General features: G+C 42.2%; 1 protein-coding gene across 4 annotated transcripts in view; it reads left to right on the top strand.

Moving 5' to 3' along the window:
* LOC113831991 (KH domain-containing, RNA-binding, signal transduction-associated protein 3) overlaps positions 1-26,331 on the top strand; it is a 579,685-nt gene that overhangs the window by 366,331 nt on the left and 187,023 nt on the right. For all 4 annotated transcript variants that reach the window (XM_035449678.1, XM_035449677.1, XM_035449676.1 and 1 more), the window contains one exon: positions 12,541-12,632. In XM_035449678.1, coding sequence (XP_035305569.1) covers positions 12,602-12,632 — 31 coding nt within the window. In that variant the 5' untranslated portion in view covers positions 12,541-12,601. Of the gene's footprint in view, positions 1-12,540; positions 12,633-26,331 lie in introns of those variants that run through there.

Raw genomic sequence — 26,331 nt, 5'->3', positions numbered from 1 at the left:
CACATTAGTCACTCAAGGAGTGGCTGTCTAACCTATCTCACTGCTGAAAGCACAAAGATAAGTCATGACACTTAACCTTTCTTCCTGAGTCACCTTGGATTCCCAGAATAGAAGAACTCTGAAGGACACACCCCTCCTCACTGTGAAAAGAGCAATCCAGGAGGCCCAAGCCTTCTCCTGGAGAAGAGGTAATTGTCTCCCAAGAACCATTTTATCCCCTCAAGCAACAAGGATGTTTACAGATCACCTTGCAGAACCAGACCTGAGACAATGATGAGGGGCAGCACCTCCTACCAGGACTGCATAAGGATGCCTACTTCTCACCCTCTATTTTAACCTCAAGCTCCTATCAGTACCCAAAGAGCTACTCTACCCCTTCGTTTGTCCCCCTTTTCTATGTGGCCACATTGAACTGAACAAATCTCTTCTTATTGCTTGCCATTGCTTGTCTTTTTGTATTTACACATATACGTGTGTGTATATATAGGTGTGTGTGTGTGGTGTGGCGTGTGTGTGTGTGTGTGTGTGTGTGTGTGTGTGTGTGTGTGTGTGTGCATGCAGAATCCAGGACAAGACATAGAGTGTCTTCCTGTATTGTGGTCCACCTTATTGCCTTGGAACAGGGTCTCTCACTGAGTTAGAAACTCACTGTTTGGGCAAGTCTGGCTGGCCCATGAGCTTGTGGGATCTTCCTTTCTCTGAACATCTAATGCTAGGATGACCAGCACATGCAGCTATACCCATCTCTTTATGTAGATGCTTGAGGGCATAGATAAGATGCCTCTGAAGAAATGATAACCTCTGATCCAGGATAAGGCTAGGCCCTCCTGGGGTTTGCCTTCTTTGTGGTGAGGGGTCTGTCCAGAGTTCCTGTATTCTGGGTGTCCAAACTGACTCAAGAGGAAAGGTCAAGGGCAATAATTTATCTGTGCAAGATGGGGTCCTCATGCTTGCACAGGAAGCACTCTTATGCACCGAGACACATTCCTCAGCTCTTGTTTGTTTCTTTAGTAGATATATAGGCACTGGTATCTGAGAAGAACTTGTTACAGCTACTAGTGGTCTGGCTTTTATCTTACAAGCTCTGGTTACAAGTACACAAAGCTCTCATGGGAATTTTCTGATATCGTCAAAAGCCAACTCTTGCTGGTATAGTCATAGGACCTTACATCTATCATGACAGATCTTGGGATAAGAACACATGGTGTGGGCTGGGAAGATGACACCATCAGTAAAGTACCTGCAGAATACCCTATAGACCTGGTTCAAGCTCCCTAAGTAATGTGGACAAAGGTTGAGCATGGACTTAGCACTGGAAAGGCAGAGATAGGCAGATCCCTGGGGATCACTGGCTAGTAAGCCTAGTTTGCATTCTAGGCCACTAGCAAGTCCTGTCTCTAAAACAAAGTGGAAAGGCACCCAAGGTTGACCTCTGGCTTCCACATACACAAACACACATATACATGTGCAATGTGCACACGCGTGTGCAAGGAGACTTGTTTGGAATGACAGGTGTGGGTGAACTGATGACTTGGAGGAAGATGGAGAGGAAACGTTGAGGGGAAAGGCCTAGGACAATTCAAGCCTTGCTCTTATGAATTCAAGACACATTTGTTTGTTTAAACTCTGCCTCATTCTGAAAATAATTTGAGGAAGTCCTTACACACAGCACAGCAAGACAAAAAATAAAAATAAATCAGAAAACTGGGACAAAGAGAAAATAAGCTGGAATAACGAGATGAAAACAAAATAAAAGAAGGCCGTCAAGCAGAAAAGCATGCTGTGAAGTTCAGCACGATTATTCCAGTTGGGCCACAAACTTATTTCCTAGAAGAATGCACTCATGTTTTTCTTTCCTTTTTTTTTTTTATTTCTAAGTGGAGGCACACAGGCGAGTTCCATAATTAGCAGTTGGACTCATTTCCATGCAGTAAGAAAGGTAGGAGACCTAGTTCAAATGAACAAAGAACAGTCACTAACGTGAAACATTATTGCCCCCAACTTTTTTTTTTAACCCTTGAGGCAGAGTTTAAACAAACAAATGTTTGTTAAAATAAAAAAAAAAAAACAACTTCAGAGCCAGTTTGATAATGTTGGTGATTCCTTCACTTCTTCATCCGTGATGTGTTGAATTCAGTTTTCAACAGGTGCTGGTTTCCTGTCTCTGCTGAGCAAAGCATACCAGACAGGGAGAAGAAACAAACATTTTTCACCTCCTGGAATGGAAGGAGGTTCACTGCAGGGGACACTGTAACCGCACCTGCTAGGGGCTGGCTATAGGTATGCCAGACCACGCCTTCGAGGGTGTGGTCAGGGTGCTGTAGGGTAGGTTTAAGAGTGAGGGGTGTGCACATGGAGCTCCCTTCTTCCTTTTCATCCTCGGCTTGCTGTACTTACTCCTGCCCTGCCAGCTGGCTAGGTTGATCTGTAAGTAAGGCTTCTCTGTAATAAATACACTTATATTTTTGCCTGACTCTGTATGGTAATTCCCACATTAGTTCACCTTCCTGGGAACCCACCTTCATGACCATGGTTCCCAGGAGCCTATTCTCAGCTCCTTCATGATATAGTTCCCATGTAAAGAAACCTCACAATCCCTCCCAAACTAGGGCAACAGACCATTGCCATCACAAATCTCCACAGGAGGACTTAGTGGTCACCAGCTCCCAGAATGTTCTTTCTTGATGCTGTGTAGCTTCCTAGGATACGCATTCAAACATCTTCAGTTGCCCTCTTCCAGAAAGTTCCCTTGGAACTTATCTACCATCCTGCAGGAAGCCCAGACCTCATGAAGAAGTCACACGAAGGACGACTAAGGCCCTTCAGTCATCAGCCATAGCTGAGAATCCCAGGACAGTCCACACTAGTTGCTGAGTATGCAACTGATACCTTGTAAGTTGTGGCCTAGCTGAGCCATTCCATGACTGCAGTCAACAACTGGCATTCCATGGTGAAGAACCAACTGCCTGAATTTATTGAAACCATAGAATCATGAAAGATAATGAATGACAGTTGTTTTAAAGCCTCTGCTTGGAGGGGTGTTACACACACAAACAGTGTATTTGTTGTGTTCTTTCTCTTAGAGGGATATGCAAAGTGGTCCTATTGACCCTCATTTTTTTTGTTTGTTTGTTTGTTTGGTTTTTGGTTTTTCAAGACAGGGTTTCTTTGTATTGCTTTGGAGGTTATTATGGAACTTGCTCTGTAGACCAGACTGGCCTCGAACTTACAGAGATCTACCTGCCTCTGCCTCCCGAGTACTGGAATTAAAGGCATGCGCCACCAACACCCGGCTCCCTATTGACCCTCTTAAAAACTATAATATCCATAGCAAGGATTGGTTGTGAAAGGGCCTAAACTTTCCAGTGTTCTGCCTCCTATGTATAGGTAAGGTAGATAGATACTTTTTACCCTTGACAGTAGGGCATCAAGTTAATTCAGCTTGGCAGAGAGTCTCACACAGTGTATCACAAGCAGAGACTGCTTTGGGTCTTCTCACCTCACCAAAAGAAATTAAATACGAACAAGGAAGTATAATAGAAACTGTCAGTGTCTTGTCTATATGCATGAAGGCATACAAGGGAACTTGAAATGCCAATGTATTGACAGCTGCCTTTTACTAGTCCTTTGGAATGCTGTATTTACCAGTGCATACTGGGACTTGGAGTATAAATTCCCCAGTATTTTAGTTACCTTTCAAATACTGTGACAAACTGCCATGACCAAGGCAACTTATAGACAAAAGGGTTAGTTGGTGGCTTACAGTTTCAGAGGGCAGGTGCAAAACCATCACAGCAGGGAGCATGACAGCAGGCAAGCAAGCATGGCATTGGAAGAGTAGCTGAGAGCTCACATTTTGACTAGGAGGCAGAGAGAACGAACTGGGAATGGTGTGGGTTTTTGAAACAGCAAAGTCCGTCCTCTGGTGACAACTCTTCCAGTAAGGTCGTACCTCCTACTCCTTCCCTAATGGTTCTACCACCTGGGTACCAAACATTCAAATACACGAGCCTTTGGAGCCATTCCCATTCAGTCTACCTCATCTAGTTGCTCTGCTTAAGATGAAGTGATGCTAAGGTATATGACCTTAAACACTAACCAGAATTTATCAGTGAGCTGAAGATCTAGGTAGGGCATGAAATACAGTCTTCAATGATTACTTTTTCCTTTGGAGGAACCAAAATTAAGTGCCTCAAATAAGCAAGATACCTTGAGTCACTACTAAAACTTTTCCACCTTAGTACCTATTAATTTAATTTTAAGGAATCTATTAAATACCCATCTAAACACAAAATCCTCAATAAATTCATTAAACTAGCATTCAATTTCCTTATTTGTTTAAGAGCTATCCCAATATCCATGTTGTAAACATTCCTGGGCTTATTTCTTTTTTTGTTGTTCTTCATTTTTTTTATTAATTTATTTTTTTACATTCCAATCCCGGTTCCCCCTCCCTCCTTTCCTCCCACTCCTTCCACTCCCCTCACCTCCCATCTGCTCCACAGAGAGAGTAAGGCCTCCCCTAGGAAGTCTACTAAGTCTGTCCCATCATCTAGTTGAGGCAGAAACAAGGCACCTCTGCACCCCCCACACCCCTGTGTCTAGGCCGGGCAAGGTATCTCTCCATATAATATGGGCTCCAGTAAGTCTGTTTGTGCATTAGAGTTAATCTTGGACCCACTGCCAGTGGCCTCGTATATTGTCCCAGTCACACCATTGTCACCTATATTAAGGGAGTCCAGTTTGGTCTTATGCAGGTTCTCTGGACTTATTTCAATATCAGAAATCTGTGATGCAGTTGATAAAATGAAGTATTCTAACCTCAAAAGAGGAATCCATAAAAACCCATGAATTGGTTCATGATTGCTTTAACAAATATCTGGACTGAGTGACTAGTGAAAAAAAAAAAGAGGTCTCATAAAACAGCAGTTGGACAAGAGGCATGGACTCTGTGATGTCTTGAGGTCTACTGAGAGCATGATAAATATGGTTGATAACAATATGCTATACTTTAAAAGTTGTGAGGTAGTATACTTTAAGTGTTCTCAGAACAAAAATGATGAATATGTGTGATATAACATGTTAATTGATTTAATTTAGCCATGCTATTGTGAATATACTATATTATGTATCATAATTGTGCATGACTTTTATGAGCTAAATAAATGAATGGGAAAAAAAGAGGTCTCTTTAGTTCACCAGTATAGCAATCGAAGAGCCGATCAACAACTTTTTGTTCAGGTCTGGTGAGGGCTTCATGATAATAAATGTCATCACAATGTTGAAAGATGCAACATGGTGAGGTGGGAATCCATGGTAGAGGCCAGTCTTTCTTCTTCTGTAATGTCCTACTGTCTTTGGGGGCCTCATTTAGGTTTTAATAAGAAATACCTTAATCCCACCCAAGGGTGGTACCCCTAATGACTACAACATACTTGAACTTCATTGCACTGGGGAGTGAGCTTCCAAGCTTCACTTAAACCCTATCCAGACAGCAGCAGCCTCTAATGAGTCTCCAGTGTGTGGTCTTTAGGAAAGGGATGTGTATTTGTTAAGCACTCACTGTGTAGCCAACATACTCATGATGATGTTTGTATAGCCTGTCTATCTTCATGGCGATTTCTCCAGAATTTCATTCTCATCATCTCCATTCTGCTGATGAAGATGATGCTAATGGGGCTTAAGTATCTTGTGGTGTCATGTGCTCTAGCAGTAAGTGGCACAACTAAAATATGTACCCTGGCAGGAACTTGCAGATCCCGCCCTGTTGATCACAATGCTGTACTGCGTCTTAGCAAAACACTCAAGAGTATTAAGGGAAATAAAGCGACACCAAGTTTTAAAGGTACTTTAGTTTTAGATGCATTCAAAATACTAAACTTTAAGAGAAAAAAATGAAACCTCTACTGTTTGAGGAAGGAAACCTATAGCTAGATAGGAAGCCCCATATTTTCTGAAAACATGACACAGACGTCATCAGCACAGGGCATGGATCAAGGGTAGGAGAGACAGAACAGTGCACCGTCATTCATCACTCAGAAGAATTTTCTTGTGGTAGAAAATACCAATGTGCCAGGTTCTTCAGCAATTTTTTTTTTCTTTTTAAGGCATGAAGGGAGTTAAGGCAAGGCCTCAGGTAGGCAATGCTGATCTTGAAAGCCCCAATCTTCCTGCGTCAACCTCCCCTAATGCTGATATTACAAAAGAACACCACCATGCCCAGCTCAACTTCTTGGCCACTAAGAGCCTTAATGCTGCTAGCTCATGCTACTTGTCCTAGTGTTGTGCAGGGTAGTAGTGCGCTGAATGACGATTAAGCTAGAAATCATTTAAGACCCTCCCAGCCCCAAGATTCAAAAGACCAGTTAGTTGACACTCATTACTTTAGCATGGGAAACACTGTTAACTATCTGTGATAATGAGATATTACACTTGCCAGTGTGACTTCTGTCTTTCTGCACACCCCTCCCCCAGCCCAACCCTATAGGGTAGGGAAAGGTAGAAGAAAATAAAATGTGGCTGGCTGGCAGGCACGCAGAATGGGGATGGTCAGACACAGTGGCCATCACAACAAGATCTGGATGCTCACTTCTATGTGTTGACCATATGGTGACAAATGTGTGTGAAGCCTTTGTACAAATGACTCATATTTTGCCTGGAAATCCCCATCAGGAAGGTTTTTTTTGTTTTGTTTTTTGTTTTAATTCCCATTATGTAAGGACCTTAAGAATGAGAAGGTCACCCCAGGCACCCCAGTCACATGGTCACCTGAGTTCACTGTTTCTCCCCGCCCCAGGACTTTCTCACCAGGGCTGTTAGCCAGCCCCAGTTCATTCTTCCGCATCCCATCACCCCCTGCGGCACAGGATATATTATTCTCAGAGATTTTTTTTTCTGAGAACAACAGGAATGGCATAATTGAAAGAAAGGGTATTTTGTAGTGAGAGAAGGTTGTCTTTTTATTCCTTTGATTGTCAGCTCCCGAGACAGACACACAATTAATGAACTCACTGAAAGCGTGGCTTCTCGAATTATCTTTTTCCCGAATCCCAGAGAAATTGTGATTGTTCTATAATAACTGCTGCTGGGGCACAGATTACCTTTAGCAAACATCAAATGTGCTTAATACTCTCACCCACCATAATGTAACAACCAGACAAGATAGGATTTCCAGTTACAGCACTGACCTCCACAATCAAACCTTTGGATGTCAAGTTCAAACCCTGCCAGGTACATACAGAAATTCTATTAATAAATATTAGTTAGATGGGTGTTTTGATAAGAGGCTTAATTGTTTGATATTTTGTGGCTTTTTTGAAGGTTTTGTTTGTTTTTTTTTATTTGTTTTGTTTTGATTAGTTTTCCCAAAGAGGTCTTTGCTTTACAAATGACTTTGTTTAATGCTCTTCAAATTGCAGCCTTGAAAATGACTCCAGCAAGGGAAGTGGGAGCACTGTTTCTGCTTGCTAACCTTGAGGGGGTCACTTAGGTTTTAGAACTTCATTTTTATCAGTAGTAGATATCAGACTTGGGGTCTTGTGCATGTTAAGCAATCACTCCACCACTGAGAAGTATCCCTATCCTCAGATCTCATTGTTCTACAAGAGGGAGGGAGTAGGAAGAGGGGAGAAAGGAGAAGAGAAGGAGAAAAATAGGAACCAGACAATGGTAAGTAGGAATACCAGGGACTGGTGTTCATCAGGCCGCTTGGCTCTAGACTCTGCAGTTCTCCGGTAGCATGTAATTTGTAGTTTTCCACATCCGAACAGTGCACATTGTTTTCAGTACCATGTATATCACTAGGCACTTGGGCATGCAAATGAGCCATTTGCCATGGTAGTCACTCACTTCAAACTCTTCCAGTGTAGACTAGAAGAGCTCTGCAATATCTGGCCTCTAAACATGCATACAGAAAGAGCTTTGTGAATGCCTCTCCACAAAGAGGAAAGAACTCTGCCACACTGGCTACAGGCTTGGCCAGTCAGTTTATTTGGATTCCCTTTTTTCAGTACTAGGGGTTAAACCCAGGCTGTCTGGCACATGAGCCAAACTGACAAATACTGCTTCCAGAACCTTCTTTGCTCTGTCCTATGCTCCCTTTCTGCTCCTCGGGAGTAAATATGATTTCATGTTGGCATCAGGGGCGCACACTATGGTAAAAGAAGAGCAACCAAGCCAAGAGGGCTATATGGGATGCGTGAGGAATGGATCTTATTCTTGGGAGATGTTTACGCAGAGTTGGAGTATTATTTACACAGAACTAATGTCATATTACAGTACGTTGTTAACAAGGACCCTCGGGATGGGACAAGTGTCAGAAGTGACATGCGGTAGGAAGTGACAGTCCCAGTCCCATCATTACGCAACTGATGCAAAGCTTAGATCCCTGCCTTCCACTGGGGCAGTCAATGCCAGTACATCCCTGCTTTGGGTACTCTTCCCTGTGTACATATGCTCACATAACCACCCCATAGTTCCTGCTCCTGCCCCAGGAGGAAGCTCAGTGGAACCCCTGCGTCTGTTCTCAGCTCCAGACCTACAAAGAATACAGGGAAGAATTTTCAGTTTGCTCTGTCAATTCCGATGCAGCACAAAAGACTCCGGTGAACACTGAACCCAAACTCCAGCCTGGCTTGCACCTTTGCTAATTCATGTCTCAAGATTGTCCCCTGAACCAAGTCTGTGACAAACCAGAAAGTGTGCCTTGGCCCCATTCATACTGCCAAAACTCCTTTACCAATTCTGCCACTTTCCACTTGTCCATAGCACCCCCATGGGTTAGTCTTCATACCCCCTATAATTCCTGTAGCCCTCTTTCTCTTTATTCTCTTCTCCCCTCACAAGCTGTTGGCACATTTGACTTAGCTGCAGACATGCTTTTACTGGAATTGTCTGGGTAAAACTCATCTGGACACCTCTAACAAGATTTCAACAGTTTTTCTTAGATATCATATACCCTTGGAGGAGGCTTCCCAGCTAGGTATCTTCCCTGCTTAGGAGCCCCACGAAGGATGTTTCCATTTCTTAAACAAAGTGCAAATGACCAGTCAGGCAAGTGAGGCTTCAGACACTGGCTCCACCCTTGGTCTTCCAGGTTCATGCATCTGTCTGTTTTGGAAGTATACTTTACTTCAAGAGTATCCTCCCCCCCCTTTTTTTTTCTGTCCCTGAGACTGTCGGTTGTGTCACACAAACAAAAGGAGGATAGGCTCAGTACCCTCACACTGGAGAATGAGAGAGCCAAGCTTTGTGTTATTACCTCACTAGGAGCTACCCAATGTTTGTTAGGTGAGTGGAAGGAGATGCAGATATTCCAAGCAGAAGCAGCTTCCTGCAAATGGATTGCAAATAGGGTGAGCAGGCTCTGTGAGTATGTGCATTAAAAACTATTAAGACATTTTAGAAAAGAACAGGCAGGAAATGAGACTGCAGTGTTGAGTGAAGCCAGAGGACATTGGGCAAGGATAGTTAAATGAAGGCTTACTTTAGACCACAGGGCAAGGATGAGAAAACCTGCATTTCATTCCTTTCTCAGCGCACAGCAGTTAGCACTGTTAATGTTCAGTTATTCCTAACTCATTAGGAGAATCTAAAAGCTAAATTATATTTCAGTGAGGGTTACTCTGTGCCTCACACTCTGCCAGGTAATCGGTTCTCATGCCTCACTTTATTTTCAAAAAGAACTTGAATGGGAGGCATTACACTCACCCCTATTCTGCAGAGAAAGAAACTAGTGTTTGTTTGGTCTGAAACTCCTGTGGGATTGTAGAGTGGAAATGGACTGCAATGTAACTGTGACCCAGGGATCTGGTTTAAGGCACCCATAGTCCTAAACTCTGGGGACCAGTGTTCCCCAGGTTCCCTGATAAAGTGCCTTTCAAACCTTCAGGTTACTAGGAGGTCTCATCTGGGGACCCACAGGCTGCTGGCTTGCTAGTTATTGCAAGGACTCTGGGTGAGTCTTGTCTTTAGGGAGGTTGAGAAATCATAAGGAAATGATGACCCTGGTAAAGAATGACAATAGAAAAGAAGAGAGCAGATGCACAGTTTCTGGAAGAGGGTGGGAGGTCTGGCTTTTCTTATACAGAGTTTCATCTCAAACCCTTCCAGGACCAAGAGTCATGGCCAGTTTCCAAAGATTCAGAGAGGAGCCATCAGTCTTTCCAACTTGCCACAACAGGCATTGGCGTTTTAAAGAAACAGGAAGAGTTGCTTGGCAGGAGTCTGGTGGGACCTTCCCCGAGGCAGAGGCCATGTTTGGTCTGGGTTAGTCTTGCTGAGGACCAACTCAGACATCCTACCTGCATAATCAAACTCACTCCCTGATCTACCCAACTCTTATCTAAAGCATCATCACTTCTTACTTCATATTATCCAAGATCATTGCAAAGCCTCTGAAGGGCTAGAATTAGTTCATTATGTCTCAGTTTGTGTCAGTGTTAGCCTGTATTGAACGTAAAGGCTCATTTTTATTCTGTCACCTATGTTAGGCCCTGACGTTGGTCAGTAACCTTGATAGTAGATTATTGTTTATTCTGTTCAAACTTGAGATTGTGTGATGACTTTGACCCATACACAACACCCTGATTGCATCCTTTACTTGCTAAGTTTACATCCTGAGCCCTCCAAACACAACATCAGTCCCCCTCACTTTGACCTGCCAGGCCCTTCAAGAGAGAAGAGCCGTTGGAAGCAGATTCAGGCACTAACTCGGTGCTGTGGTGTAAAAATAGTTGGGTGAATTAGTTTATAGGGACACCCATAAAGGTAACTGGCACACACTTCACCTAAGTCAAAACTTCTTATATGCTGTTTGAGAACAAATCACTCAAGAAGCTTGTTAAAACCTCCTCTCATCTGGAAAGGGAAGGGCATGTGGTGAGCCTTGTAGAAGAGCACCCAGGTGGCTTCGCTTGGAGAAGATGTCACAAAACTTATCTTTGAGTAAGCTCAGCTAGAGATCATAACATTCTGTGTGTTGATTGCTTTTCCATGACTATAACAAGGTACCTGAGGTAATTAACCTTGAAAGAGAAAAGGGTTTGGGCTCACAGTTTAGAAGGAGTCAGTCCATGGTCAGCTGGGTCATTTCTTTTGGGCCTGTTAGGCAGCATGGTGTGGAGAAACATGTTTCTCAGGAAGCTGCTCATCTCACAGCTGCCAGAAATCCTCTTCAAAAGGCACGATACCCCAAATCTACCTTTCTCCCACTAGGCTCCACCCCTTAAAGTTTCTACTACCTCCTGTAACCACCACAGTCTGTGACCAGCCCTTCTACTCACGGGCCATTGAGGACACTAGTTCATGGTAGCTGGAAAACCACTCCCAATCCACCAGGTCTAGCCACCTGCTCTGCTTGCTCTTTTCATAGTGATTTCCACCTGTGTCTGCCCCCTAAACATACAGCTATGTGCTGACAAAAACTAGGGCTTCTGGATCTCTCTCCAAGCTCCTGGCACATTTCACAGCATACTCTCAATTCGCATGAGTAAATGAATTACAATTAATATGAATGCATGAATGAATGAATGAATGAATGAATGAATGAATGAATGAATATATCTGGGGTAGATAGAATTAAGTACATCAAGTTTCGAGGCTAAGGGTAAGCAAAACTTCCCTCTAAAAGGCGTAGTATATCACAGCCACTCATTTTCATCAGAGTAACCAATGGCTAGTGAAAGGGATTACATACATTAACGGTGGCATCCAACACTGCACAAATGCACCATGGGTTGGATGGATCCAAGCTCCATAGTCTGTCAACCCCTTGGCTCAGTTATTTGCCCTTTGTTTTCATAGGATCAACCAGTTAACTTGTTGAATTTTATCAGCCTACAAAGGCAACCAGGTAGAAAGTTCATTTAACCTTCTGTAAACATGAGCAAGACCCATCTACTTAAGCTTCTTAATTCAGCCTCAGATAGTTAGTTGCACTGAAAGAATGTGGGAAGATCTCTCCATGCTTATACAATACTGAAGTCAGTGTTTTCCTAGCAGATGTGGCCATAGCTCCCTCTTGCAACTCTTAGCTTGTGTTTGTGCTTAGGAAGCAACTCTAAGCTAAAGTTTCATCTCTGGGAAATAAAGTTAACTCTGGGGCTCTGAGGCCCAGCCCATCCTGTTCTGTGTGGCCACCATAGGAGTTCCCCTCAGTGCACCTGAGAGAAGCACAAAGCCTGACGTGGTAGCTAACACATCGAAAGCACTGTGCAACCTTCTTCTCTCCCTTCCTTTTATACACCCAGAGGAAACATTGCTTGCTGAAATTGGCAATGGGAGATCCAAGATGGCTATTAGACAGGTCTCCTGGCTTCTGTGGGACAGTAACATAAATTGTGACAAGTCCAGACAACCAACTATCTTGGCCAACTGTTCCCACCAGATTGTCTTCTCACTCTGAGAGACTCCCAGCAGGCAGAACAGGACAAAGACACACCTATGTGAGTCAGTGCAAACGGCTCCTGTCTGTCTCTCCAGTTCCTTTTCTGACACTTGGCACTTGGCTCATTTCTTTTTACCTTCTCTGGTGTTTTTCAGATCTGGGTGAGAATATCTCTGTGAAGATTTCACCCGTTCAAAGTGAAGCAAGAAAAAAAGCATGCCTGAGCATCTTTTCCTGGTTTTGCCACGTGAGTATACTTTACTATTCCAATTCTTACCCTCCAGCACACGTTTACAGATTTTTGTGTAGGTTTATTTAACAGATTACCTCCCTAGAAAATGGTACCCTCTGTGAGAAAAGGACCATATTATTTCATCCATTTCTCTGAGTCCATAACATACCAACACTTCTGTGTGCCAGTGACAGGTCCCACCACTGAGCTCAGCAGGCTGTAGCAGTGTTTCCAACCCACCACCAAGTGTGGTCTCTGATGTTCAGCAAACATGCTGTCAACAGTTTTGGAATGAATTGATGAATAATACTAAGTGTTTCATAAAGCTAAGCTTCATTAGCACAAAGAACTTCGTCCAAAAACGGTCTCTAAAAACAACAGTAGTGGTAACAGAGTAGAATTTTTCTCTTTTAAAATATTAATTAGCATTTTTAAAGTTGGCCCATAGCATGGATCTCAAAGTTACTTGAAACATGAAGACGTCATATCATTCAGAATTCTCAAAGCCTTAGCAAAGCAGCGTCTGCCATGCTGTTATTATTCAGCAGTACTTCACATACTGTAAAGTCATCCTTTTACTTTTTATTTGTGTGTGTGTTGTGGATGAGTGTACATGCGTGTATATGTGTGGGTGCATGTATTTATATGCATGTGGAGAGGCTCCAGGAGAATGTTGGTTGTCCATCTTTTTAGCTCTTCACCATATCTCTTTGAGACACAGTCTCTCACTGAATCTGGGGTTCACTGCTTTTGAGATACCCTGGCACTCAACAACCTCCTTGTCTCTACATGCCCTATTCCACCGAGCACTGGACTTGAAGACTTATATGGCTGAGCATGGTTTCTTGCATAAGTTTTGGGGGTTCTGAACTCAGGTCCTCAGGCTTCTGCATCAAGCAACCTTACCCAATGAGTCATCTCTCCATCCTTTTGAAGCATAGAGCTCAGAAGTTTTTAACATATGAACTACCACTGCTCTCTCATCTAGAAAAATTTTAATTCTTGCCTAATTGTTAGTAAGTCCTAGGAGTAGTCAGCCCAATGTTTCCCTCCCATAATCCTTTCATTTTCACTAATCTACTTTCTATCTCTACAGAATTGCAAAATTCAGGATGTTTTATGCAAATGAAACCATAGATCTTGGGATAGTTCATGTCTATGTTCTCTCAATCAGCTTGCTTCAACTTTCTTTGACATCAAACCAGTATTACATTCCTGTTTATAGCTGAGTAATATTCTATAACATACATATACTGAAAATGTTTATCCATTTGTCAGTCGGAACAGAGGGGAATGTCATGAACAGTCATGAATTTTACTTGAGAATATTCCTAGCCAGGTGGTAGTGGTGCAGGCCTCTAATCCCAGCACTTGGGAGGAAGAGGCAGGCAGATCTCTGTGAGTTTGAGGTCATCCTGGTCTACAAAGTGAGTTCCAGGATAACCAGGACTGTCACACAGAAAAAAAAAAACCTGTCTGGACAAACAAATAAAAGTAAAACAAAGAAAGAAGAAGAAAAGGAAGAATATCCTTATTATATTCCTACTATGAATATTCATGCATAAATTTTGTTAAAATTGTTTTAAAATATTTTGGGTATATATCTAAGAGTAGAAACACTGGGTCATATTAATCAATATTTATCAAAAGAATTGCCAACCTCTCTTCTGATTTTACATTCCTATCAACAATGTGTGATGGTTACAGCTTCTATATTCTCGTTCACGTTTGTTCTGTTGGTTGTAGCCATATTGGTTGGTATGCAATGGAATTTTACTGTGGTTTTGATTCACGTTTCCCTGATTGCTAATTTTATTAAGTATCTATCCATGTGTGCTTTGGTGTTTACTTTTATGTCTTTTTAGTAGAAATATCTATTTAAACCCTTTGCCAGGCTTTGTCTTCTTGCTATGAACAGCGGGACTGTTGACATCATTTATTCTGTGATTCATATATCATAAACCCCATGTGGACAAAGACCAGATCAAGAACCCTCTGGATTGCTTCTGGCTTTCTAGCTCAGCGTGATCTTGCTTTCTTCATGCACTCACTAGCCCCTCAAAGGTAGGGCAGATTCAGACACTCTTCCCCTAATGTGCACCCTGTTCCTAATAAGTTGCTATTTACACCCCAGGCTCAAAGTAGTTGCTATTGAAGGATAACACTGAATAAAGGGATATTGAGAGGTAACAAGATTGATGGTTGCATCTGAGAAAATGCTTAAGAGGGAACTAATGAGAACTGTCTGACTCAGCAGGGAATAAGTACACAGTGAAATATGAAAAATGAGAAGGGGAAACTAGAATAAGAAGAGTAAACAGGGTGGGGGATGGGAGGTAAGGGTAAAGGAGAGAGTTTGGGAAGGACAACTAACACTAACGGCCTTGGAAGAGCCATATGGAAACCTACTACTGTAAAAGTTTCCGTGTGTGAGAGAGAGAGAGAGAGAGAGAGAGAGAGAGAGAGAGAGAGAGAGAGAGTGTGTGTGTGTGTGTGTGTGTGTGTGTGTGTGTGTGTGTGCTTTAAATGGAATTAGAATCTAATGGAGATGCAATGCCATACCTAGGCATCATATAACATGTAAAACCTCCAGTACCCGTCAGTAATGAATTGAGTCATTAGCCAAAAGTCCCATAGACACCCCGCAACATTCCAGGCTATTGCCAATCTCCCATACCCAATCTGGTACTTGAGCTCTATTACTGAAGATACCATTCACTTATATCACTGAACATGAAGAAATAGAGAAGGTACATGAACTACAAGTCTTACCCTTATTGGCAAGCTTTCATATACTGGAGTATACTATCAATGCTACTGTAAAAGAAAATCTATCATCAATCTCACACACCTATGGACCCCATTAGCTACAATAATGACCTGCTTGCAAATCATACCTGATGCAATAGTGGGTCAAACATTAGGCAGTAACTGACCACTTTCTGCTTGGATTTAAGGCCCACTCCATTGGATGGAATCCATGCAGGATACTGTTAATGAGGCCAAGAACCTGTGACTGGATAGCTCGTGGGCCTAAGGGAAAGTCTACTGCTATTATTCTGCTAAAGAAATAGGAATAAAATTACTCTTGATGATATATTGCTATGCCCATAGATTAGAGCATTACTCAGTCTTCTTATTGCAATATATGGGGATTAACCCAGAATTAGACAACATGAAGATAGTGACAAACCTTGGAGCACTCAGCTATCTATATGGAAGAGGCAGTAGGAAGGTTGTAAGAACCAGAGAGTGGATGACTCCAAGAAAACAGCATTTTCCGGACACAAGACAGATGGACATACAAACCCATAGAGACTGTGACAGCATGCACAAGACCTGACCAGGTTCAAACCAGAGAAAATCCCAGCACTGAGAAGAGGAAATGGGCACAAAGAGCTATTTGCAATTGATAACTGCTGGGAGAAAGAAAATCCATTTTCTCCAATGGAGTGACACTGGGTATATGAACCACACTCCAGGACTGGTCTCATACTCCAACACAAAAACAGACTCCATGTTCCATTATATGTGTTTGTTGTTGTTATAGTTTGTTTTTTGTCTTTGGGAGATTTTGTTGTTGTTTGATAGACTATGAACTTGAGTAGATAAGGAGGTGAGAAGGATCAGAGTAGTTGAGAGAGAAGTATGATAATAATATGTTATATGAAAAATGTAGAAAAATAAAGGATGCCTAGGTAAATGTGACTCTCAGATGATGATTCTTGTATGGGTTACTCACAGTAAAAAGTTGTTTGCTGACCATTTGAAATCCATCTGTAACATAGACTGCATACTGTAGGCTAGGAAACGTGTCTGTGTAGGCTCAGTATAGCCCCAATGATGAGATGTGGACTGGCCAATAGATGGTAAAGATCGGGTCATCTGCAAAGGTCCTTTAGAACCACCTGTGTTCCCTTGTGTTGCCCTAACCACAAGTGTAGTTTCTAAAGATTCAGGCACCACATCCCAGCATGAGGTGACAACTATGACAGTGGAAAGATGTAATGGGATGAAAAGGCCCACAAGCCCACGTTTCTACTTCAGACTTTATCAGACTGACCTGTGAATCCTTGTGAGGCCTTGTTGATGGTGCCAGCTGATCCATGCACTGCTCTGTGAAGGTGCAGTCATGTGACAGGGCCCCAGTACACATACATCCAAATGGCTAGTGTTCCTTTCCACCACAAGATTCACTAATACTCAGTTAAGGCAAAATGCCCTGACTTTTCAGTGCACAAAGGAATAAGAACCTGCCTGAAACAACAGGGGGATTTTATTCTGCAGCATCACCCCCATACCTGGGAGAGAGTTTTCTTGTCATCCTGTGGGTCTGCCCAGCAGTTCCTATACCTTCTTTCAAGGGCTATTTTCACTAAATGTATTTACTTAGTCTACAGATTTTTGTTGAGTGACTTTTATACGTCTGACTTCTGTATGTCTCCAGTCTCCTGAGAATGGAGGTTCATAAGTATATAGCCTCAGTACTATGAGTGCTTATGGTTTAGTCTGAGTCAATCTAAAACCCATGCTATGCAGTAGGCACAAATGCTGTCATGAGTCTTGTAAAAGCAAACACTTAGAAACTTCCAGACTACCATCCATAAGGGAATGTATCAGTGGTTTTTGTTTGCAATGAATGATTGATGATCATTGTCAATTTGAAATGACTTGGAGTCCCCTAGGAGACACACCTCTGGCTATGTCAGTTATCTGAACACTGCAGAGTCAAGTCCTTCAATCCTTACAATGTCTTCAGTCCCATTTCACAGATGAAGAAACCAAAAAAAAAAAATGAGGTATCTGTGAATTTCCAAGATTACATAGCCAGAAAGCAGTCAAGCCAGGATTTGTATTTGGGGATCGTGGTTTCAGAGTTTAGTGGCATAAAATCCCACCAATGTTTTCAGTCAAACAAAGGCTGTAAAATGAAAGTCTCAGGAGGGGGGGCTATGAGAACCCAGAGGGAGAATGCTCAGGGAAAGCTGGGTGGAGGATATAGAACCTCTTAGTTGAGTCGTGAGGCGGGTTTGACCTAGAATAATGTTCTCTGGGCAAAGAAGTCCAGATTAAGGAGTGAGGGAGGAAGCATGTTCAAGTCTGCCTGAGATCTCTGATGAGACAAAATGATAAGGATTGGAGAGGGAAACTAGGAGCAACCAGACGGAAATCCAGCATTTGGTTGATCCATTTCAAAATCCTTGCCCTTTGTTCATGAGGCAAGGACAGTAAAATAGCTCAGTAATTACTTATTCAAGTTTTAAACTCTGAGGTTGCTCGAATTCAGCTTCTTAGATGTGTGAACTTGGACCTCATCGTGGCTCATTTCCTTCTAATAAATGTCAAGAGTCCAGCTCTGGATGAGGGGAGGGTCTGAATATGGATAGATGAATGAGCGGTGATGGGAGGATTCAGATGGCCAGCCCAGGTAGACGCCCATGTCCCAAGCAGTTTATTATGAACTCTTAATGGTCAGAGTGCCCAGGAAAAATCCTTAGGCCAAAGCTGCCACAGTTATTCAAATTCTGACATAATACAATGTTTACATTTTATATCCTTATGGAGTGTGTCTATACATCTAATCCTGGCATTCTACTGTTCCTTGGTCATATGACACCATATGAGCTAACTTTTCTAAGAAGGGGAGGTCCTGACATCTCATTCTTTTAATATCTTTCCACTCCATACTTTGCTCATCAATATGAGTCTCTGTGTAGGGCTGAGGGAACTTCAGCTAATGTAACTTTGTTGCTGTATATGCCACACAATTGCCTGAGTGTATAGTGAGAAGAGGCTTGCAATCTGAACTATCACCAACTCCTCTATCCCACCAAATCTTGTTGACCTTTTTGAGTGTACTTGGGTGTGAATATCTTGTTCCTGCCTAAGTGCAGGGACAGATATTTCAAGAGTATCCTATAGCCTCATAAAGAGATCTCTAGCTTCTTTATGTGTGTCACAGCCTCCAAGATGTAAGGAAGACCTTCAGGTAGATAAGGATGTCTCCCTAAAGAGGGAGGGGTGGTGTGTTCATGACTGTTCTGGCCAAGCTTAGAAGCAGTACTCCTGGGAGAAGGCATAAATGACTCATAAGAAATTTTCCATCAATCCAATATTTCCAAATTGTATAAATATTAAAAGTCTCCCAAGTAAACAACAGGTAGAGATGAAAACCGAAGGTGGCACTCACAGCAGCCATCATGTGGCTCGGCTTTGCTGGATCTCTATCAAGCAGCTGTGATGGCTTTATGACTTTTGCTGTTCCCATCAGATACGGCTGTGCCATATTAAATGAAGGTAATTGTGTGCTAATCTCTTAGAGTTTGGATGAACAGTAACTGGGTTAATAGAGGTAAGGCTTTTAGAATGGTGGCTGTGATGTAAGGGATATCATCATCATCTCATCACATCATCACCACCACCACCACCACCATAATAATCTGGTTTGTTTGCTTGCTTAGCATAGTGCCAGACTACGTGAAAAGGACGGATCCATGGTGAGTTGGGGGTAGGGAACCTGGAAGCTTATACTTTGAGCATCTCTTGCCAGAAAGTGAACCCAAAGCCTAGGAGGGGAGGGATATGCTCCCAGCCTGTCACTTGGAGTAATGCAAAATGTCCCTTTTGGATGACAGCAAGCAAGGCCACTGCTGAAAGACAAGGACTTCTATTAACAACGAGCACAAAGGAGTTCAGCATATTAACATTTGACTTTGCAGAAGGGGAGACAAGGGCACTGAGTGGGTCTCAGATTCAGATATAGCTTCAGGGGACCTTGGCAGGGGTGCTGTTAGTAGAGAGATACTCTGGAGAGTCCACCAGTTTCAGGTGACCCTGAAATAGACATGGAAGACCCCAACAGCAATGAGGACATCATTACCATCAGCGTTCCTTCTGACAGTTTTGGGAGGGGCAGTTTTAATTTGCAACTCTAGTTTGTTTCAAATCTAGAATCATAATCAAAACTTCTTTGACCTCAGGCCAAATATGATTTACTGTACATTCATCTCTCCTCTTGTCTGATTTTCTGAATCACGTACAGGAAACAGTCTAGTCCAGGGTCAACTTGCACAGACTACAGTGTCCTTGTACCATAACGGCTGCAATTCGAATAATCACCACTTGGGGCACTATATATGGAGCAAGTCATCCTGAAGAGCATATTGATGCCATGATATGGGACGTCCTAAACTCTGAAATTTGATGGCTCACTAAAATGTGGGGAAAATTCAGAAAATAAGTGTAGGGTTGCCAGTATGTTCATTCTTGTTTCTTTATAAGTGAAAAAAAAGGAAGACCAACACACACACATTCCCACGCAAAGTCACAAATAAGATATTTCAGTATATTTCTTACACAACATTAAGATGAATCAAAGTGAGATCAAGGCTGTTCTTCATAAGCTGGGAAAGGTGAGAACTTTGGTGCATACCCTACCAGAGATATTCTGTACATTCCAGGTCGAGCACCACACAACTCAGTGCCAGGGGCAGCATTCTCAATAACTATTTTGATCATGCCTTTGTGTTCTCTCTTTCCCCAGGAAGCAGGAAAAAAAATGTAGGAGGTAAACTGGCAAATTCCTTCTGTGATTTGCAGGGTTCTAAGGGAGGTAAAGCAACCACCTGGTCCAGAGACCTGAAGCTGTGCTTCAAGGGTCAGCAGGAATCCACTAAGCCTTCTCACGGGACTCTTGCTCAAAATAAATCACTCACCATCTCGTTCCTTTCAGTGTTGTAGCTTTCCACACAATTCCTCGAAAGAACTGCTTTGCAGGGAAATATTATTATTGGCTAAAGTCCCTACTTGGCTCAAATACCCTCAGTTATTAACCTAATGGCCCAAATCTCAGATGCCTTCCACGATCCCATACTAATTTAATTCCCCATGTTCTGTCATTCCCCATGTCCCATTAGACTCCTCTGGAGGTAACAATTCCATACACCTTCTGTGTTTGAGATGACCATGACAGTTCCCATTATGTGTTTGTAGAGTTCTCTTACATTCGAATTTACCTGATACTTTCTTCATAGTTACACAGGGTGGTGGCATTGGGAAGGAAGTCTACAGAGGTCTAGCACCACTCCCTTCATGTATCAGGGAGTAGTTTGTCATTGTCACTGTTGGCATGGACCATGGTCACTTTGCTGAGCAAGTGTTTGTCCCGTCACTATGCTCTTAAGTGGTCTTCCCTGCCCCTTTCTGTATTAAATAGTTCATGAGTGTTAGTATTCAGGCATCTGTACTGGCCAACATTTTATATCCCTATATTATCTGAAAAGTCTACATGGACACTGATTCTGCCGTATTTACTTCTTCTCAAATCACTCTATCCATGTTGTACTCATGTCTGTGCGGGTAGGGGACAGGAGGGGAACGCATCAGAGAACAGTCTTGGGTTTTGTTCCTCGGGAGTTGTTCTTTTCCTTTTGTTTCTTTCCTTTCTTCTGTTAGTATTCAGGCATCTGTACTGGCCTGTCCTTGGGATTCTGACACCCTCAGCTGCAGCCACTGAGAGCACCACCTGTGCACATTCACTATGTTCCCTTTTTAAAGGACCCAACCACTTCCCATTTTTCTTTCTCTTTTTCTCTGCTGTCTCTCCTGCACTCTGTCTCCGTCTCTGTCTCTTTCTCTCTGTCTCTCTCTCTCTGCCTCTCTCTTCTCTTCTGCTGCTCCTTTCCCTAAGGCCAGTCTCCCCTCTCCCCTCCCCCTTTTCCCATTCACTCCCCCCCCAATTAAAAAAAAAAAACCTCTCCATCTAAGCTCTGTCAAATGGTGTCTTCTCTCTCTGGTGCTGCTTTTTAAAATTACAACAATAAGGAAGTCAGGCATAACCCACACATGGGGACTGGAGTACTCTGTTTGCTTGAGGGTGGAGTCTGTGGTGTTTACCATTCTTCTCTACTGAAGATTTGCCCGTTCTCCTCCACTAATTTGTTTATTTGTATCATTAATCACCACTAAATATTTACTTTATACTTAGTGTTTGTGTTAGTTACTTTCCTCATTGCTACAGCAAAATACATGTTCCCAACAACTTAAGAGAGAAGTGCATTTTGGCTCATAGTTTTGGGGGGAATATAACATTATGATAGGGAAAGCACCACAAAGTTTGGCAGGGAAATCATGAGACAGCTATTCGTCACATGATTTAGCAGATTGGAAAGAAGAGAACTCGGACCAAACTCTACTCCAGTGCACTAATTTTGCAAGCCAGTCCTTACCTTTTAAAGGTCCTAAACCTCCCTATGTCCTAGGGACTGGGTGATAAAACATATGAGCCTGTGAGAGACATTTCACATCCAAACCATAGCATCCTACCACGGTTCCCAGACTTTCATAGTCATCTCATTAGGGGAGAAGCATTTAATCCAACTCCAGGAATCCACATAGTCTTAACAGTCTCTACGTTGTTCAAAGGTCCAAAGTCTCTTCTGAGACTCAAGACAACCTTTAAATATGGGTCCCTGTAAAATCAAAAAGAGAGTTACGTAAACCGAATACACAATGGTACTATGTAAGCATTCTCTTCTAAAAGGACTGGGACATTGGGGAGGATATACTATTGACCAGAGCAAGACCCAAATCCATTAGGGCAAGCACCAATACCTGTAGCCCCGTGTTCCTCAACCTGGTTTCAGAGGAATAACATCTAGGTTCCCATGAGCTTGCGTAGCTCTGATGCTTCACGCCTGTCAGTTGTAGCACACACCTGTCTTTAAGGCTGACTTCACTCACTGCCTGAAGATTTCCTCAGCTTGACCCTTGCTGTCCATGTTTCTGTCAACATTCTGGTTTCTTCACCCCTACCAGAATGTCCCTCTAAGATCTCCTTCTGCATCTAAGGACTTCTCTGGTCCACATTTTCAAACCCTTCAATATTCTTCTGGCAAACTAGCTCTAAATGCCTACTAGCCACACGGTCACATTTAATACAGTAATGACCTGACTTCTCAGGAACATAGACTACCTCTTAATTTAGTCGGATGATTTTGAAATTTATTTTATAAAAGCATAGTTTATGGGTGTTTAACTACATATACAATATGTAGGTTAAAAGCATAGTCAAATATTCATCATTAGTACATGAGAAAGCAACTAATTTTTTCATAGTAATCTCTTGCCCAGCAGCCTTTCTATAATCCTTTACTGTTCCCAGGGATTTCATGATGGGGCATTTCTTCATAGACAAAACATCATCTGTAAACAAATACAATTTTGTCTCTTCCTTCTCAGTCTGTATACCTTGTTTTCTTTCTTTTTTCTTTTCTTCCATCATCATCATTGTCATCAACATCACCATTTCACTCTTTCTTTGTCTTTTTCACTGCTTGACATTTCTGGTTTGGAGTTGGATGGCAGTGAGGGGAATTCTTGCCTTGTTCCTAATCTGAGGAGGTGAGAGCCATGTCTCCCTCTAGTAGGTATGATGTTAGTTGTAGGTGTTTTGTAGCTGACCCTGGTCACATGGAGGGTGCTCATTTTATTCCTACTACTCTGGGAGTTTTTGTCATGAATGCATATTTTGAAAAGCTTGTCATGCATCAGTTGTCCTGGTCATATGGTTTTCTTTCTTTTACTTACTTTTCTGGTGATTTATTGTATTTTTTCAAATATACAAATATCCCTATATACCTACAGTGAACTCATTTAGCCATGTTATATAATCCTGCTTATACAATGTTGGTCTTGTTTTGTTATTTTTTGTTGAAGATTTTGCATCTGTATCTGAGAAATAGTGGTTTACACTTTGTGGTAATTTCTTCGTCTAGTTTTGGTGTTGGTGTAATGCTGACCTCACAAAAGGATTGAGAAAGTGATCATTCTACTTTGACTTTGTGAAAGAGAATTGGTGTCATTCATTCTTGAAACATTTCTAGAATTTAGCAGTGAAATTTTTAAATGCAATGTCACTTTAGAAAGTATTAGTCATTGATTCAAATTATTATTTAGTGGCTACCATAAACACATTCAGATTATCCATTTCTCTGTGTGTAAATTTTACAAGTTTTTGTTCTCTCCAGGAAATTGTTCTGTTTAATCTAAATAATCAAAGGAAATTATTCTTAATTTTCTCATTGTTTTTTAGCAGCTACTGCATCAGTAGCAATGATCTCTCTTTATTTCTGGTGTTGGTAGTTTCTCTTTTGTTACTCAGTCAAGAATAGTTTTAACCTTACACTGATCTTTCTTTGTTTGAGAAGGGGTTTCTCTGTGTAACAGTCCTGACTTCCTGGAACCTGGCTTGTGGACCAGGTTGGCCTTGAACTCACTGAGATCCACTTACCTCTGCCTCCTGAGTTCTGGGATTAAAGGTATGCACCACCACCACCACCACTCCGCCATGTATTGATCACTTTTTAAGAATAGTTTATTTCCTATTATTTTCCTTCTTTCAAGCTTACTGATTTTTTAATGTATTTTTCATTCTTTTCTACTGATTTAAGCTTAAGATACTCCCTTCACTTTCTTTTGACATAAACGCACATTGTTGATGACAAATCTTTCTTCTTATATAACCCATGTATAGTAAAATGCTATAATTTCCCATCCCCATAGCATTACTTCCACAGCATCCAAAATTTCTGACAAGTTATATCATCATTTTTTTGTGTGTTTAAATTTTTCCTCGAGTAAGAGGAGCTGTCGTGTATGGGTCAAGGACATACCCTAGCAAAGGGAAGGCAGAGAGTGAGAGAGTGGAATGTGCCGAGCTCACAGAATACAGATTGATTTGTCTGATACCAACAGGAGGAAAGGTGGGGGGTGGGTAAGAAGTTAGACCGTGGACACCTTCGTGTGTCGTGCTGAAGGAAAGGAGAAGACAGTATTCCCTTTGCTCACTTTGAATCCAGACATTGCCCTTCAGCAAGAACACAGTGCTTTGCTACCTAGGAAATGTGGCTTATGGGGACCAACTGTCCCCAAACCTCTGTGCCCAGGCACTGAGGGATACTATAGAAGCCTACACTTAAAGTGTTAGCATGAACATAATTCACTCTATAAGGTCACACGAGGCTGCCGGCTGCTTCTGAGCTTACACAGAAGTGTCTCCCACATGGCACACACCATGGCAATACGTCTGTCTCCTACTGTACCTGAAAGTGCAAGGTAGAGTAGGATTTCTGGTTTTGTCTACTCAGCTCTTCCAATGATTGAGTGAGATTGTGCTTGCTTATATTAAACTGTTTCCTGCTTTAAATCCCTGAAGGAATTTATTTTCCTGAAACACACCCCATTTTCAGTATAAGAATAGATCCAAGAATCTGATATGTGTTAGGCTTCATGTCCGGTAGAAAATTGAATGCTGGGAGTGCTTGGCTAATATTGGCTTTTTGACAAGGCATTGCAAAAACAAGATGTGCTCAGGGGACCATTAATTGGTTTATAAGCAGAAACGGAAGGGAGTAGAGAGTCCAGAAATGTGGGGCCTGGGAGGATCAGAAAAGCTGATTTTAGATTTCAAATGGCAGATAATAATATTGATAAAAACCCTTTCTCTAAAAGGGCAAACAGTCTGATCAAACACTGCAACAAAGATCAAGTTTAAAATGTGGTCTGCCGCTTAACTCTGAAAGTGTCAATCAATGTACCATGAAATTGGAAGAAAACAGCAAGTGGTAAGAAAGAAAGCAGAGAAATAGTGGATTTGAAAAATTTAGCAGCTGGTGCTGGAGAGATGACTCTGTGGGTAAGAGCACTTCCACAGGACCCAAGTTATATTCCCAACACCCATGTTGGTGGCAATAAACATTCACAACTCCAGCACCAGGGAATTTTATGCCCTCCTCTTGCCTCTGAGGGTACCACGTGCATGTGGCATATACTCACACAGATACACATACACAAATAAATTCCTTAAAGACCAACAGTCCACTGAGGTTTTGCAGGAACCATATTACAAATTCAGACCAAATGGATCCTTGATTATTTGAAGCTCATAGCAACCCATTGATCCTTCAACCTTCTAATAGCAAACAGTAAGCTGCACAAACTCGTTGACCCACGAGGCCAGGTTCTTTCCAACACCTACTATAGTTGTATTCATGGTACAAGTTGAGAAATTAAATCCCTCTCCCCAAGAGATGAAAAATGGGACCATAGAGGAAAATTGAACCAGGACATCTCTCCAAAGAGTAGAACAAAATTTGGGCATATGTACAATAGGATTCCCGCCCTGCTGTGGAGCCTCAATTGTATGGGTTTCTTTCTCCCTGTGAATGGGAGATTATTTTGTTGAACTATGGAATTTTGTTCCCTACTCCTATACTGTACATAAAAAGGAGAAATAATCCATAAGTTTTGTTTTAAAGTGTCTGGCCCCATGAGATACCCAGTTTAGTCCTTATGCCCTTTCCCAACTAAGGAGGCGGTGCCCACTGAACTGGACCCCTGAATGACCAGGAGGAATAGAGCCCTCTTCTGGAAACACTGAGTGCAGAGCTGAAATTATAGATCTGCTTGTTATAGCCACTACAGTTAATCACCCTGAATAACCAATTGATTTAGAAGCTGAAGTCCCAACCCATAGCAATGCAGAAAATGCAGACCCTGAGCCCAGATCTCCTGACCCTCATCCAGCAAGTTTTCTGATCTAGTAACATGCCTTTGCCATATCTGAAGTGACCAGTCACCCCCCCCCCCCAAGGCTTGCTTTTCTTTGTTAGAATAATGAAAGGGCCTTGTTGTTTTGCAGCCAACCAATGTTGTC

Source organism: Cricetulus griseus, chromosome 10 (assembly GCF_003668045.3).
Source record: "Cricetulus griseus strain 17A/GY chromosome 10, alternate assembly CriGri-PICRH-1.0, whole genome shotgun sequence".
In the NCBI taxonomy this organism is placed as follows: Eukaryota; Metazoa; Chordata; class Mammalia; order Rodentia; family Cricetidae; genus Cricetulus; species Cricetulus griseus.
Note: the sequence above shows the minus strand (reverse complement) of the source record. Positions and strands in the feature narration are given on the sequence as shown.